We start from the raw sequence: 17,470 nt of genomic DNA, 5'->3' as shown, positions 1-17,470 counted from the left end.
GTAGACGCCTCCAGGTAAATAATCTAGATGTTTCCTATCTAATCAAACTGATGGATCACATCCAATTATTTCTCACCCACCTCCTCTATCCCCCTTAATTTATATACTGTGTTATTTAAAATGAATAGAAAAGACGCATATCCAATTACTGTAGTAAAACAAAAATATTTTTCTGTGACATTTTGCTGTAGATGGAAATACTTTTAATGCGGCCGTGTGGGTTCAACTGATCATTCAATAGTTATGTTTTTTTTAGATATATGTTAGTTTTATTTCATGTGGAATGATTCATGAAAATTCTGCCATTACTATTTAATTGAGGGAATAGGGTACCTGTTACCTATATGTGTGTGTAAGTACTCTGTTCGTTGTTGCTATTTTGTGGGAGATTTGAAAAAAGCAAAACATTGTTTCCTACAGTGGCGTCTGTATAATTGGTGGTATTGCTGTAGTATGGGGTGGCGTGCTGGTGGCAATGTTGTAGTGTGTTTGGTGCTTAGTATTGCTAATAAGTAGGAGAGGGTATTGCTATAATGTGGGGGGTGACGCTGGACGCTGTAATGTGGGGGGTGATGCTGAATGCTGTAATGTGGGGGGTGATGCTGGACGCTGTAATGTGGGGGGTGATGCTGGACGCTGTAATGTGGGGGGTGATGCTGAATGCTGTAATGTGGGGGGTGATGCCGGTTGCTGTAATGTGGGGGTGATTGATGTAGTATGAGTGTGTGTGGGGGGTTATTTATTGCTGTAATTTGGGTACTAATAATGTATTGTCATGGTGTTTATTGATGTAATTGGGGTGCTAATAATGTAATGTTGAGGGTCATTAGGAGAAATAAATACCCCCCCCCACACACACACTCATACTACATCATGTTGTACTGCGCCAGCATCAGTGTGCAACAATATAGTGCATGGAGCCCACAACACGTGGGCCTGTGTGCTTTAAATGCCAGGGCTGATTTTTAGTCCCAGTCCGGCCCTGCAAACACTAGATCGCACTCATTTAGATTTGCCTATGATATATACAGCCCTAATGACTGCCCCCTCTGCACAATACAATTAGTGTGCTGATTGCTAACTGCACCTTGGTATCACCGAGTACATGTGTCTTAAGCTGCAGGCGATTCTACCTAGCTTTAAACTTGGGAATTACTATAATGAAAGTGTGACTATGAGTGTTTTTTTTGTCTATGTCTATTGCTGTTCAGTCTTGTATGATATCATGTTGGCGTTATACATAAAATATTTTTACTTCAACTTGCAGTTGTATTAGAAAGAAACTATGGCTGATAGAGAAAAGCCTTATTTTTTCAAACAGAAGAGTGAAGAGAAATAGAGACTAGAAATCTAATTACTCATGTTGATCCCTAGTGTCCATTGAAAGCAAATTTGTCTCAGCAGGATATTATTAACACAGGTAAGTAGAGGAAACTTTCATTACTTTTAATTGTGCATTGGGAGAATGGGAATTGACAGTGGAATTATACCCTTACCTTCTTACAGAAAAGTTACTTAAAATGTTTGTACTGTTGCAGCAAGTTATTAGAATGTATTTTTTTTTTGTTTTGAGTTCAACTGAGTTTAGTATTGTGCGGATGCCCTTTTGTTCCAGACAACTGGACTGCACGTAGGTCAACCTTATGTATCACTCTGGCCTCTTGATACCACAGCGTGGTTAAATAGATCATCTAGGTAAATAGGTGAAAATCACACCCTTTTATCACATAAAACACAGCACAAACAGCAGCAAATATATGACAATTACTGGAGGGTTTAGCACACCACAGCTTAAGCACAAACCCTATTCCACTCAATAATATAGTCACTGTCTTCTTGGTAACGCAATCCCGGCTGCTGAGCAACGTCCTACAACCATCTGTCTAATGACTACAAAGTAGAAAGTCCATGTACACTTCATTATCCACTTGTGTATCGCTGCCCAGCGACCAGCCCCTCCTCAGCACTGTTGAGAGATAGTGATAGTCCAACACCCTGCCTGCATTGCATCTGTGCCTTTTATTCCATCCTGGGCTATCCCTATCTCTGACCCCCACCCCCTTTCCCACCTGGGATTGACTCTTCATTTACTCGCTAGAAGGCTGTTCTTAGACCTACACCATCTCTTATCGCATGATAGGCACCGCGCGATGCCTGGCTTCAGCGCATCTGCTAAAACAGGATGTGTCCAAGCGGACTATCCGGTGACTATCTGCATATAGATGCACCTTCTAGGGGACAAGTTACACTGTAGTAGAAGTGTAACTCTTGACAACATTTGAGAACCCTATACAATTGTTATAAAGTACACACATAAGCATTACAATACATGCAATCTCAGAACAATTATGGTGAGAAGGGGGGTGTCATCTAGGCTAAACCTTTAATCTCAATACCAGACATCCAATCCTGCCACAAGTATTATGGGGTTTGAGTATTGTTTCTTTCCTTTCCAACATTGGCTATAAAACGTAGAGCTATCACCACTGCAAGGGGTTGGGCTGTTCTAGGGCATGGAGGTTAAGGGGACCTGAAAATGCCTCCTCATCCTCTTAAGGTGGAAAGTGGAATGAACCCCCCTTTCAGAAGAGCAGAGTGTGGGTCTTGGGAGAGTGGACCAGAATCACCAGGCCCTCATCCCATATTTTGCAATTGGGCTATGTAACACCCCTGCCTAAGGATAGCAAGTCATAAAGCAAGAGATTAGCAAAGGCTGAATTTTCTGGGCTTGGGTGAGAAGAGAGTAAGTAGAGGTATAAAAAGTATCACTAATTTCTCAATATTTAGAATTAAGTAAATTGTTTTTTCCTCAGGACTGCTGCAAAAAAGAGGAACAAATTATAATATGTAAATATGCAAATCAAAAATCGATCCTGTTATTTCACATCATGCTCATCATAGTAATTGCGCTTTTATTTTAGTATTGTTCATCATAAAGTGACATTTTTGGCAGTAAAATCCCACTACTAAACCTCCCTACTGATCAATTGCCCATTGCACCAAACAGCAATGAATAAATGATATATAGTGATTGAAAACAAGTTTAGACCCTGCAGTATAATATAATAAGAAGCTGTGATATGTAATAAGTGGTGATTGTCCAGATATGTGTTGAGTGGAGGAAGGGGGAGATGTCTAACTGCCCCCTGGAGGTTGTAAAGTCTTCTGCTTTGTGCCTGGGTTTTTTAACCTGTCATCTAATTTTGGATTGTTCTGGAAGTTTACAGTGTGGGGCTGGAGTAATAGTCTAGTCACCCTTCTGCTAAACTTATGTAGTTTACTCACATTTCACAGATCTAACGTAGTGATAACACAATGATGCCTGTTTGAGGTACATTTCTAGAACCTGTATAAATCAGTTTTTATAAATGTGCTTTTTTCTATAACATATTTTTGCACAGTTATGCGTGAACCAGATTTTATATATGTCCACATTGTAAATTTACACTGAATATATAAAAAAAAGACAAGCAAGCATCCTTGTGTAGATGTAGCCATAAAAAGGACACAGGGTGGTACCTGTCCTCATGCATTCATGTTATGGATAGCACGGTGGGCAGCACGGTGGCTAAGTGGTTAGCACTTCTGCCTCACAGCGCTGGGGTCATGAGTTCAATTCCCGACCATGGCCTTATCTGTGTGGAGTTTGTATGTTCTCCCTGTGTTTGCATGGGTTTCCTCCAGGTACTCTGGATTCCTCCCACACTCCAAAAACATACTAGTAGGTTAATTGGCGGCTATCAAAATTGACTCTAGTCTCTCTCTCTCTGTGTGTGTATGTTAGGGAATTTAGACTGTAAGCTCCAATGGGGCAGGGACTGATGTGAATGAGTTCTCTGTACAGCGGATGTGGGTCCACAAATACCTCTAGGAACCAGCCAATCTACATCTACATGTCTTTGACAGCAAAAGACAAAAGGCTAGCATGGGACTGGATATGGTCATGCAATTAGATGTAAAAGGGCTCATTTAAAAAGCTGTAAAACGGCAGACTTGGGGTAAAACCTAACAAGCATAGCATTTCGTGATATTATGCTCCTTTTTTAGTGGAAGCGCAATTTCATGGGAAGTGCGTGAAACTGCAGGTGCAAGTGCAATATTTTGAATCTTAAGAGGAGTTCTTTGTATTGCACTCACAGCTGTGAACTCCCTAGTTGCTAGATTCCCCGTTTTGCTAACATGATTTTTAAACATTGTCTGAAGTGACGGAGCTCAAGATTTCACCTGTTCTTTCAATTCACAATTTATGGTACAACTTGTATAGGTAAGCACATATTTCAGCTCATTTCTATCATTGTAAAAACAAAAACATTGTACAAATATACAATCGTGACAAGAATGCAATGTCTCCTAACTTTCATGATTGATTTAAGATATATAAGGCCTGATCATCAGATATTTCAGGAGAAAAAACAAAAATGTTAAATTATTGACGGAGGTGTTCCTAAAGACTTGTAATAATTTTTTGACACAGATAAGAACCTACTATGCAATATTGCGATTAACTTCTAATGGGAGAATCACAAAAAGCTTCAAAATATTAGAAAACATATTTTGGTTTTCTGCTGCATAGAAAGTCAGAAACCAAAGTAAGTTCTGGTCAATTGTAATTACGTTATAAATTATTGTACCCATGAATATCCTACATATAGAGCAAATCATTTATCAACTTGACAGTGGCATTCATTCTCTTTGGTTCACTGGCCTTACACAGATTCTCTGAAATTAAAAACATTTTCAGACTTTTTTTACGCTCCTACGCTCAGTATGTCACTGAAGTTAATGGTTAGAGTAATAATATGTCACAAGTATGAATACTTACAACTGTCCTCTTCTTCAGAAATACATTTCAAGACATAACACGCATAGATAAACCCAGCGAGCTGAAATAAAACAGATATATGTGAGGCTAAAGGGTCAGTACTAGATCATTTACAATACTAACTCTAATACTGCATGCGGTACTCAAGCATGAGAACTATCATTCTGGACTAATGACCTAGTTTTAATATGCTGTTCAGTTAAACCCTGATATTTTGTTTACCATAGAAAAAGAAACAAATTGTATATAATCTGGGAAAGTGCAAAGTCTAAAAAGCAGCTAAAACTTTAATGAAACAAGGAAGAAATATACCAGACATACATTAGTTCTCCATCCCCTGATAACACTGCTAGCACACATAGAAAATATTCACCCCCCAGGACTGGATTTGTGGATAGGCCACAGAGACCTGGGCATAAGATGGCAAAGATAGAGAAGTGGTTCTCTACTAACTGTGAACATGATTGCTTTTATATTATTCTTGTTTTGTATATTAATTATATCCATATTCTAAACATTTAACCACGGGCTTAATATAACTAGGTCTTTTTTTTTTTTGTACAAATGGGATGTGTTTTGGGGCAGCGCGGTGGCTAAGTGGTTAGCACTTCTGCCTCACAGCGCTGGGTTCATGGGTTCAATTTCCGACCATGGCCTTATCTGCGTGGAGTTTATATGTTCTCTCCGTGTGTGCGTGGGTTTCCTCCGGGTGCTCCGGTTTCCTCCCACACTCCAAAAATATACTAGTAGGTTGATTGGCTGCTATTAAAATTGACCCTAGTCTCTCTGTCTGTGTGTGTTAGGGAATTTAGACTGTAAGCTCCAATGGGGCAGGGACTGATGTGAATGAGTTCTCTGTACAGCGCTGCGGAATTAGTGGCGCTATATAAATAAATGGTGATGATGAGTGATTGTTAAAGCTCTGTTAAAGTTTTGCATGCATATTGTTGCCTGATTATGTGTTGCTGGTATTGACGAGAAAACGACAATGGCTTGCTTCTGCTACCAGTTGCTGTTTTTCCTCTGCCACATTTGGCCAGTTTCATGTCTGCTCCTTGCAGGTCAGAGTAATTACCCAGTGGGCATTACTGCCAGCCACCACCATGCCCACTGCTCCATATGTCTAGTGGAAAACCCAGGATTTCTAGAGGGGGATTTCCTGATTTCGAAATAAAGTAGTCCTAAGCGTATAATAGTGTATCTGCATATTACACGATTCGAGCACTAGGAGTTGAGGGAAAGGGGGTGTTCTGGGCAACATGTCTGTGTAGGACCCAGATAACCACTTGTCTAAAAAGTTACTGCTACCTAAACTGTTAGCGGTTATTTGTATATGTCTGAATGGGTGATTATATGGTTTCTTGAAATATTCAGATGCCTCCAAGATCTGTCTGAATAAGCTATAGACAATAGGGACATTGCAAGATTACCAGAACCATGAAATAATTACATTTTTGTGGGGTTATATTATTATATTAGAATATTGAGCATATTTGTAAGAAAACAAACACAAGACTATAATGGAAGAGGATGCTGAATTAGTGAACAGAGATATGCCAATATTGCAATTAATAACTACAGACTAGTGATAATTATCAAATGTCGCAGACCAAAGATGAAGCAATTCTCAAAGTGATCAAGGTAAGTTTGTGCTTGCCACTAGCAAGTGAGCAAAAATGAAGAGGCAGTGTAGTAATTCATCAGGTAACCTAAATCAGTATACAATTGTTTAAATTTAGGCTGCTGGATTTTAGTACATTATGCACACATTCTGAGAGAGAGTCTAAACAGTGGCTTTCAATTAACATACCACAGTCACCCCTTTATAAGCTTGTGAAAGAAAATTACTCATGCAGTGATTTACAGAAATGATAACCAGCTTTGTAAACTCCTCAAAATGTGAATTTACAGTACAGTGACGAATTGAAATACAAAAATGTAACACAAAGATTATGTAGCTGGAACTTTGCATCTCTGCAATACGACCTGGTTTTTGTGATGGTGGGTTTGAGTCATTAAGAAAAGAAAAAAAAATGAGTAAATGTTCTACGGGACAAACCATGTTACAATGTAAGGGGGTACAAATTAGTTCATTATTTTGCACATAAATTAAATACTGGCTGTTTTTTTTCCATCTAGCTCATAAATACTTGATAGCTTTATTTTTACACTGAAATTTAAAGTTGAACTAGGACATGCCTTACCCCAACTATAAATCTACCCCACGTTTTAAATTTACTTCCCGCTCCAATGCAACATGGTTTTGCTCAGGTGTAAAGTTACTCCTTTTTTCTGCTTTGCTCTCCTTTAATGACTGAGGCCTGGTGTGCGCAAAATTTTGCTCATCTCTATTGTGCACCTTAAAGTGTGCTAGGAAGACAACTGACACACAATGGTGCAAAACCAAGCATTTTGCGGTGCGCCTTCGATTCTTTATGTAAATGACCTCCAGATTCTACAAATTTGCATTTCACATTTGCTTGATTAAAACCATAACATTATTAGTATTATCAATAATATATCAAAAACAAATATTATTTCACAGTTAATGTAAGACTTTCAATTTATGCTATATACATGCATGAAGCAGATTTTTAACAGGATAATGAGCCATTCACTATGAAATATAAATGCAGTAAAACAACCAGGATACATTGTTTCCAGCCCTGACTTCAATATGTACTCATGTCATGAAGCATCGTGGACAGATTCATCAGATAAAGCTGTGCCTGCTTATGGATTGGCATTTATCTTCGAGAGAGAATTTATTTCATTTTTAGGATATTTTCATATCACTCTGAAGTATGTCCTGGAAAAGTACAGAAAATAAATGAATCTGTCTTATATTGCATTGTTAGCTGTCAAAATACCCTATCTGTTAAACTAAAGCAGAATTGGAGCAAACAGCTATGTAAAAGGTAGTCTAGTCCTTGCAAATGTTCTAGCATCACAAGTTGTATTAGCTTCAGCCATTGTTTCATTATTTCTCTAACTAAACAGTTGTGCTATAATCTCAAACTTCCATTACTTTTACATGACAAATCTAAGGCTGGATCAATTAAAGGGTCAGCTGCTAATCCTCTGAAATTCCTAAAAGCAAAGCCTAGCTGGACTGGGGCAGCAGGGACAGGAGTCCGAGCATTAGAGAAACCCCTTTTGTGTTTCTAAAATATAGTGGGCAAACATTCAACTTTTTAATACAACCTTTGCTGCCTCCATCATTGTATTTAAAGATGGAGTAGAATGTCAAATAAAATAAGTGATTCATACTTCATGATGCCAATTTTGAGTTAAGGCTTTCATGCTATAAATACCTTCCCATGTTCTTATTGTAAAGGCATCAAGAGTTGGAATTTTTGGGAAACAAAAATTCCCAGCTACAAGTTTCAAGTGGCAAATGGCTACATTCCTGGGAACAGGAAATACATGAGATCCCTATACACACCTAGCATTGCTTTATCCTATGTTGTTTCCTCTAATGTTCATGTAACTATATATTTTTCTGCAAAAGTAGTTGAATTGTTAGAATAACCATCTGCATATTCTCTGTACGGTTTCAGAAGGCCTCATAAACATTGGATTTTAGCTCTAACAATTACTATCTGAAATCAACCTATGTTATCAGTGCTAGGTAATAACCAATTAACTTGTCAAATATTAATCAGATCTAGTTTGATCAGGAGGGTTGGCCTATTGCCTGATACCAAAATATTGCAGCATTTTTGGTTAGTATTACTTATGCTTTCATCAAAGACAAAAATTAGCAATCCTGCCCTGGTAATGCACATCAGGTAATGAGTAGGATTCAATTAAACAACTTTACCATGACTATGAAGACTGGCCAATAGCTTGAAAAGCCAGTAATTCTAATATGTTTTCCCTAGGGAGGTCTAGATCAGTGATGGGCAAACTTTTTTAGGAGCGGGCCAAATGAAAAAGAAAAACTTTAGGCGGGTCAATATAATTTATTAAAAAACTCAAATATCGAAATATATAATACAAATTTTTTGAATGGGACGGGAGGGTGTTATATAGCAGTGTTACCTCTATAAGTGCAGCGATCGTACAGACACAGCACTTATTTCAGCAGGTTGTTGCAGATCCATCTTTCTCGTGAGCCACTAACTGACAACACAGCAGCCTATCGAAATCCACCTTAGTATGTGGTCCAGCCCATCTCTTCTTACATGACTTTCAGCCATTAGGGGGCGGGCAGGTGTTTGAGTGATTGACATACGAAGTGTCCTTTTAGGAAGGAGGATGAAGTGTAATAGAAGAAATAGCTGGGGAGGCATAAAAATGAAGCTTCTGACACACAGGGTCGGCCCTAATAATTTTATGCATATTTTAATGGAATTCTTTAAAATATTGGCGGGCTGGATAGAACCTCTAAGTGGGCCGAATCTGGCCCGCGGGCTGTAGTTTTCCCATCACTGGTCTAGATGAAAAATGTCTGACTCACAAATGTAGCCCTTCACCCCTACAGTGATAAAGCACAATCACCTGATCTTGCTGGCTGTTAGAACCATGCCAAAACCATGAGGTCTTATTAAAGGATTATGAGCATAGCCTGAACATCAAATATCAGATAGACCATCCAAAGTATTGGAAAAGGAGCCTCAGACAGAAGTGAAAATGAGTAAATAGTTTAGTTAGTTATGTTGTTGGTATGTCTTGTAGAGCTTACTAGGACAATAGCCACAGGTTACATCTCGCCAGTTTAATATGTAATATTTTGTAAATGATATCACAGGTTGCAATAGAACGATCTCCATTTAACAGGGCTATTTTAAACAGATTATTAACTGCTATGTATGTTAGAAGTTTATAGTAAAATACTACAATACTATACACAGGGAAGTACATACAGTTGGACAGATAGTTTTGTTTTAGAAAAGGTAGAATATCCATTTTTGTGCCATAATATACACATTTTCATTTTACAGATGCAGCCCAATATGAATCTATATCTAGATTTGTGCATTTCTTAGACTTGTAGCCCATTTCAGTTGGAGATGTGGAATAGAGTAGAGCAAACATAATTAGAGGTGTACTTCGGAGGGATCACTACAGTTTTGTTAGACTTAAGCATATGCATTTGTACGTCTGATACCCAAATACTTCAGATTGGGAGTTGAGCAAGTATGGACATACATCTGTAACTTTTTGCTAAATACACTTTCTAATAAAGTGTATCTAGCACATCTTTCCTGAAGCTCCTACTATGAGCAATGGACCGGCTAATAAGTAATTTGTCTATGGCTGCCCCTCCACTTCATTACAATCCCAATATCATCAGCACCGCCTACACAAGCATCTTCTCACAAATGTATTATGCCTCTAAAGGCAGTGGAAAATTACAAGATTGAGTGACAGTAAGGACAGAATTGTTTCTCAACTCTACTGGAATATCATCTCAGTACAGCTACTGGAACCAGACATTTTAATTGCCAATGCTATTGCCATCTCTGTTACATCTTTGGTAATCTTGCTGTCTCCTTGGTAGTAGCAGCCACAACTTTTGCAAACATGGAGAACAGGTGCCCTGGCTGTGTGTCCAGCAACATATATAATATCAAAAAAACTGAGTTGACAGATAAATCAAAATAGTGCAAGTGTAGCACAAAAGGCGAAAGATGACTCCAGAACCAGAGGAGGAAGGAGGTTTAGTTAAGATACATGATGTACAGTTGAGTGTCATAACAATGCTACAATGCTAATTAACTTTTCATGTTTCCACCTAACACTATTTCCTCATTCAAATTGTACCACACTATTGGCTTCTGCTAAAGTATATGTACAGGGTGGTGAATAAAGATCTCCCACATTTTGAAAGGGAATAAAAAATTAATGAAACTATTTAGGAAAATATTGTATTTATTTCTGAAAAGAACATCAAACACAGTTTTGTTTTAATTGGTTTTAAAAATCATATCGACCAAATGGCAGCCGTCATTGGCAATACATTGCTGAAGACGTTCCCGGAATTCCTCCATCACTCTCCGGGGTCATATCAGGCGGAACGGCTTCAATTTCCTGTCTGATCCTTTACTTCAAATCCTGTATTGCTGTGGTTATTTTTTGTTTTTAGACTGTCTAAAATACACAAGCCTACTAAAGGCACTTTGATGTGTAGTGACCAGTCACTTCCCATCTCTAGCATGTGGTTTGTATGGATAGGACTAACAACAATAGAGCTATCACTGTCTTTGTTCCATGATCTTGCTATAATGGAACACTTCCAAATATGCTTCCATTAATCAGAACACATGCATACTAATGTGCATTCACTGATGAACCATCTCTATATTAATAGCATAAGTTCAACTTTTATGAGTGAGTTATTTCTATGATACCGTTGTTGACCAGGGCACATCATATGCCAAATTAAAAGTCTTGGTATGTAGAATTGCAGAAAAATATTGCCGTTGTAATCGCTTGCCTTTTTTATTTCAAAAAACGTTCACCCTCTATTTACAACAATGCATTACTATTGTTCTCTGGAAATGTGGCAGTTGACAAACCTGTGCAACTGCTGGTTAATCTGGGAACTGTGACAGTTAGTGAACTCTCCCTGTGCACCTGCTAAATGACCTAGAACATGTGACCTGCTGGGTGATCTGGAAACTTGGACACTTATTTGCATCCCTGCTGGGTGACTGACAGTTATTTGCAGCCACATATATCAGGGTTTCTTGTGGGGACCTCAATCATGGATTGTTGTGTTATTTAATTATTCACTTATCCACGCTTTGTTTGCAACAAACATGCCAAGAGGCCACCCTTGAGGACGTTGATGTGATGGAACCCTTACTGGTCGTCCAGAGCGCACAGATCAAAGATCTTACAGTCAAGACCCTTATCACAATCAACATATAACAAAAACAACTGATACGCTGCTTGTATTGGACATTACGTATTCACCACAATAATACTCTTTTGGTCATATGGACGTGCAATGTGTGAACTGTGGTGCCCTATACATTTTGGTAGAGGAGTTTAACGGCCATTTTTCAGACTGCTGTCACAATAGAAAGGTTTTGTTTAAGTTGGTTAGTGTCGGTTTTATCTAGATTTTATGTATTTCACTGTACATTTAAGAGATAAATAAACCCTGATCAAACCTATTTTTGTCTTTAAATATAACATAAGAAATGCTATTTCAATTTAAAAATTAATGTTGACAAGTGCTTAAAGAATTTTTCATGTGTAAAGATCAATGGCAGGAAGAGTAGTCTGCCACATGGAGACAACTGAGGCAGAGAAGGTGGGGCAGGTGTTCTGTGAAGATTAATGATATGACAATTCTGGGGATAGTAGAGGGTCTTGCCCTCATTTAAAATGAATAATGTGCAGCTTTTCTGTAACTGCTGTTTGTCACGAGACAAAACATCATGCACACTTTGCTTTGTCTCTTGGCTAGAAACATTAACACTATATTGAGACCTTATGTGAAGGACAAGGCTACAAATTAGAAGATCAGATTTATTGAGGATATGCCTCAGCTAACACTGTCATTTTGTCCAGCAGAGTGAGTATCACATCAAAGTAGTGGTTTAATGCAACTGAAATAGGTGCAATATTAATCCAGAGGATGAGAATTTGCTACTATTTCTAAATAAGCCAACTCACATGTAGGCTTATGCAGTGATCGAAGTGAAATTCAGTAGTGGCCGGTATGGAAGTTTAGAAGTGGTGGTATGAAAAATGTAAAGACAATGTAAGTGAATGGAAGATGATAGTTTTACAATGAAGGCAATAGAACAAATGCTGGTATAGCATATCAACATATACACCCTCACTTTGGTCTATGTATATTGTATTGCTGGATGCTTTTTGGATACATATGGAGATCCGACTCCAGCTTCATAGTCTGAACTATTATTGCTAATGTATCTAGTATGACCTTTTATAATGATGATTAAATTTGTTTATTTGGTTTTTAAATCCATTTTTTTTTCAGACAAATGTCCTTTATACAACAGGCAGTCCAAGATATCTGTTATTTATTTGAATAATATAGAAATACCTCTTGGCCTGCTTCGCTAGCCCTGTTTTCCCTGTTTTATTAATCTTCGGCCTTCTTCTTGCTGATTTCTACTATCCCTTTCACTATCTGTCAGATACAATCTGATTTGCTTTACCCTGTCACCAGTGTTTGTATATATTTGTGTATCATGTTGTGTCTTGGTTCTGTTTTCTGTATATGTAATGTACGGCGCTGCGGACCCTTTGTGGCGCCTTATAAGTCAAAGATAATAATAATAATAATAATAATAATAATAATATGCTGAAATAAAAACAAAAAAATAAACCAAGTCTGCATGAGGTCTATTTTTTTAGTTAAATTTTTTTAGCTGTATTATTAAAAAGGATCAACTGATCTTGCTGTTATACAACAAAGCTCGTTCCTGAAGGGATATAAAAGTGTTTGTGATAAGGGAATGGCTCTAAGATTACCATGAATGTAGTTCTATAGTAATTTGCAATTAATTATGGTAATCTTATAATGTTTTTATAAATTGGAGGACAGAGTACTACCCATTAATTATCATATACGTGTCTCTGCCATGACAAGGGTAGGAGTATTTTGGTGCTTACAGACAACTAAAAACAAATAGCCTCTATTTGTCAGTACAGGTGGCCCCTGTCCTAAATTGTCTAAGCCTAGGCTGTGTCCTGTAATCATAGTCATCTGTCTCATGACTGCACCTTCCCCAACAACCTTGCATGTCCTTGTTCTGGTTCTATGTATGATTTATTTTTATATGATATTTTGCTATACCAACTGCCTGGAGCTGTGGAGTTTTGCGGATTCTTAAAATACACAATAATATAATTCCTCTTAAATTTGTCTTTAAATAATAACTGATGTATTAAAATATTGTTAAATGTATGCAGTAAATGTATTATACTGTATATCTTTTGGGTACCAAAATAAATATGATGCATATAATTTCAGGGTTGAGACAATAAAAAAAGCACAGTTACCATCTTTGTAGAAAGATTTGTGGTTACATTATGCCTGCCTAATGACATAGGTCTTACAATAGGCATATCATAATCATTTATTTATATAGCGCCACTAATTCTGCAGCGCTGTACAGCAAACTCATTTACATCAGTCCCTGCCCCATTGGAGCTTACAGTCTAAATTCCCTAATATAGACACACAGACAGATATCAATTTGATAGCAGCCAATTAACCTACTAGTATGTTTTGGAGTGCATATATTTTGTATCTTGGTAGGAGATTTCCGTGTTGCAAGTAGACTTTAGTCTATGGTTCCCGACTGGCTGGATATTGGAATTTAAAAAAGACAGCAGATCTTGTTAGGATAACATTTTGATGGCTTAGTCTTGTTAAGAATGGAAACTCTTTAGTAAAATCTTATAATCATCACCATTTATTTATATAGCGCCACTAATTCCACAGCGCTATACAGTGAACTCATTCACATCAGTCCCTGCCCCATTGAAACTTACAGTCTAAATTCCCTAACATGCATGCACACAGAGAGAGAGATTAGGGTCAATTTTGATAGCAATCAATTAACCTACTAGTATGTTTTTGGAGTGAGTAAGGAAACCGGAGCACCCGGAGGAAACCCATGCAAACACGGGGAGAACATACAAACTCCGCACAGATAAGGCCATGGTCGGGAATTGAACTCATGACCCCAGTGCTGTAAGGCAGAAGTGCTAACCACTTAGCCACCATGCTGCCCCCAGTAAAATCTTATAATACATGTTATGTTCCACAGATTAAGATTCTAAGCTTGCCTTGTCCACTAACTATGTCCAGTAGATGCTGTATGAGTTTCCCTTATCCTTGAAATAAAAAAACCTTTATGTGCATGTTACATGAACTTTGTTCTTTCCTTAGAATTCACTAAATGCTATGTTTCGTATGAAAAATAAAGCAAAAACAGTTACAAGAACCAATTTCATTTAATTCTCATCTTTCAAGTGCATCAGCGTTCTGGGAAAAGAAAGCAATCCAACTTACTGATTTGTAGTTGGTAAACCTGTGTCAGTCCTGGGAAAACATGACATATGAAAGCCTAACTTGAACTTCCATCCTCTAAAGGATTTTAACATGCTCTGCTGCCACCACAAATGAACTGGGCAATATAGAGAGAGTTCGTCGCAATGGTCTTGCTGACAAAATTGTCTCTGTTAGAAGTGTGCATTTTCTTTCATAAAATCTTAACCTCAACTGTATCTCCTTATGGCTCTTACTGGATTTGTATGTAAACCAGATTAGATGTCTGCATACAGAATTGCGACAGGTTCATCCATCTCTATTCTTCTTGTCAGTCACCCGTTATTGAATGATATGGATTCTGTACTTCTTCCTGATTTGCCTGAGGACAATACTCTAATACAGCACCAGGATTCTTCAAACATACTCTTCCCAGGATTCAAAGATGAGGATAAAATCTGTCTCAACTGCTGATCTAGTGACCTGACAAAGAAACTGGGATACTATTTTGGGGGGAGCTTTTATTTTTAGGATTTGTCAATGTTATGCAACTTCAAACCAAACGACTCACACTTAATTTTCTCCTTTACTAAACAAACATGTGCTAGTGATTTAAGCCTACAGGTACACAAACATTGGTACTGTAAACCGTGCTGAACCGCATGACAAGTCTTACACATAGAACATTCTGTAGCTTGTTGTTTCTGCCACAGATCAGAATGTATGGAAACTAGCCTGCGCAATTCATCCCCATTGAGTCATCTATTGTGTCTTGGAGACATAGCCTACTATAATGACACATTATTACATTAATGCCATAAGCAGGACATAGGCACTAGTCAACTAGCTGATGTGTCCAACCTAATAAGAAAAAAACATGACTACAGATAGTTAAACAATTTGTTTCTTTCTGAAATGATTTGCTGACCGTTTGTATATTGCTTTTTCAAATAAAGTGAGAGTTGTCTGAAATAGAGGGGGCTTCAGGGAAAGTATGTTTCAGCATATGGTGGATTTCATCACACATATAAAAAGCAAATAATAATGGCTAAGTCTGCGTGGGATAACTCTGAAGGATTTCTATTCCTTAGTATTAAGGCTTTAACTTCTTGCACTTCTGGGAATGCGATAGAATAGTTTAATCATCTGATTGCTCTTTCAATGCCTGAGGCAGAAGTAGCTTTTTATCATTCTGTCTCTGTGTGTCATCCCTTTTTATAATTTCTGCAGTACCTGGGGTCCAGGATAAGAAAACCTGCTTTTTATTCTAGAGATCTGAGAGAACCATGACAAGATCACTGTTCACAGTCGCAATAAATGGATCAATCAGTTCAAATATAGAGCAGGTTTACATGAAAACATTGATTTAAATAGATAGTTATATTTTTGTGTAAGGCATTTGACTTGATAAGCTATGGCATGAGGATAAATAATATAGGCTACTAAAAAATCATTTTGTAGAGAGGAATGAAATATACTGAGAAAGCCACAGAGATACAAATATGGACAGCAGGGTTTTACATTTACAGTGTGCAAAGTTTTGTAGCTCATCACAGTAGTAGAATTTCCAGATCTAAAATCCTAAAGTTTAAACAAAGAACGCTGTTGGTTTACACCGAGAATATACATGTAATGAATGTTCTTAGACATGCTGTTTATTTTTTTGTTGTCACAAGGAAAGTTTTAGCAAAATATGCACTTTAACCACGGAGAGTTGGGGTGCTGTCTCAGGTCCAGGCTGGGCTTTGGGGGCATCTGTCCCCCCAGGCTAGCCCCATAGTGGGCTACCCTGGGCTTGGTCACCTCAGGCTGCTGAGTTGAGTCTTGCCCCCAGGCTAAGATTAGCCAGCCCTTCCCTGCTCAGGTCTCACTTAATACTTTGAGCGTTGCATAAATTACATACCGGTTGAAAGTAGTTTAGGCAGGTGGAATTCCCTTGGGAAACTTCTGATGATGTTACAACTGTGATGTCAAAGAATTTCCCTGTATCAAACAGCAAATGCTTATTTTCACATTGAGCTGTACACAGTGTTCCATTTGAAGGCTATGGTAAACAACAATGGAACCTTGGGAAGCATTTATATCTTGGTTCCCAGTATAGGGCTGCATACAGTATTGGGCTGCTCCTATATTGAACAAAAATGTAAATGTATTGACTGCTCAGCAAACAGCTAAAAAAATGCAGTCTAAATGGATGTATACATGCTATGCATTTAGGGTATTAAGGTAACATGTTACATAATGCTCTAAAGAGAATACCTAATCAGTCCCCTTTCCAGTGGATCCTACAGTCTAAATTCTCAATCACAAAAACACACTAGGGTCAATTTTGTCCAGCAAAATAACCTAGCAGTATACTGTATTCTTGGAATGTGGGAGGAAATTGGAGCACCTGGAAGAAACCAATGCAAATACTGAGAGATCACCCAAACTCCACACAAAGCAGCCCTGGGTGGTATGAAACCCATGGCCCCAGTGCTGTGAGACAACAATGCAATACTCAATGCTTTATATAGTATAAAGCAGGGTTGTCCAACCCGCGGCCCACGGGCCGCATGCGGCCCAGCACGTATGTAAATGTGGCCCAGAAGGAGTTTTGGTTGTGGCAAGGGGGCAGCACTGTTAATAGAAAAAAAAATCCTGCAAAAAAAAAGAAAAGAAAA

The 17,470-nt window shown here is 38.1% G+C and overlaps 1 protein-coding gene and 1 long non-coding RNA gene across 2 annotated transcripts in view; one reads left to right on the top strand and one right to left on the bottom strand.

Annotated features, from left to right (window-relative positions):
* NKAIN2 (sodium/potassium transporting ATPase interacting 2) overlaps positions 1–17,470 on the bottom strand; it is an 856,165-nt gene that overhangs the window by 94,838 nt on the left and 743,857 nt on the right. The window contains exon 5 of the mRNA XM_075203011.1: positions 4,823–4,883. Within this exon, the coding sequence (XP_075059112.1) occupies positions 4,823–4,883 (61 nt within the window). The remainder of the gene's footprint in view (positions 1–4,822; positions 4,884–17,470) is intronic.
* The window catches only part of LOC142144332 (uncharacterized), a 55,352-nt gene that overhangs the window by 19,367 nt on the left and 18,515 nt on the right, over positions 1–17,470 (top strand). The gene's annotated exons all lie outside the window — the stretch shown is intronic.

Source organism: Mixophyes fleayi, chromosome 3, assembly GCF_038048845.1.
Source record: "Mixophyes fleayi isolate aMixFle1 chromosome 3, aMixFle1.hap1, whole genome shotgun sequence".
NCBI classification, from domain to species: domain Eukaryota; kingdom Metazoa; phylum Chordata; class Amphibia; order Anura; family Limnodynastidae; genus Mixophyes; species Mixophyes fleayi.
Note: the sequence above shows the minus strand (reverse complement) of the source record. Positions and strands in the feature narration are given on the sequence as shown.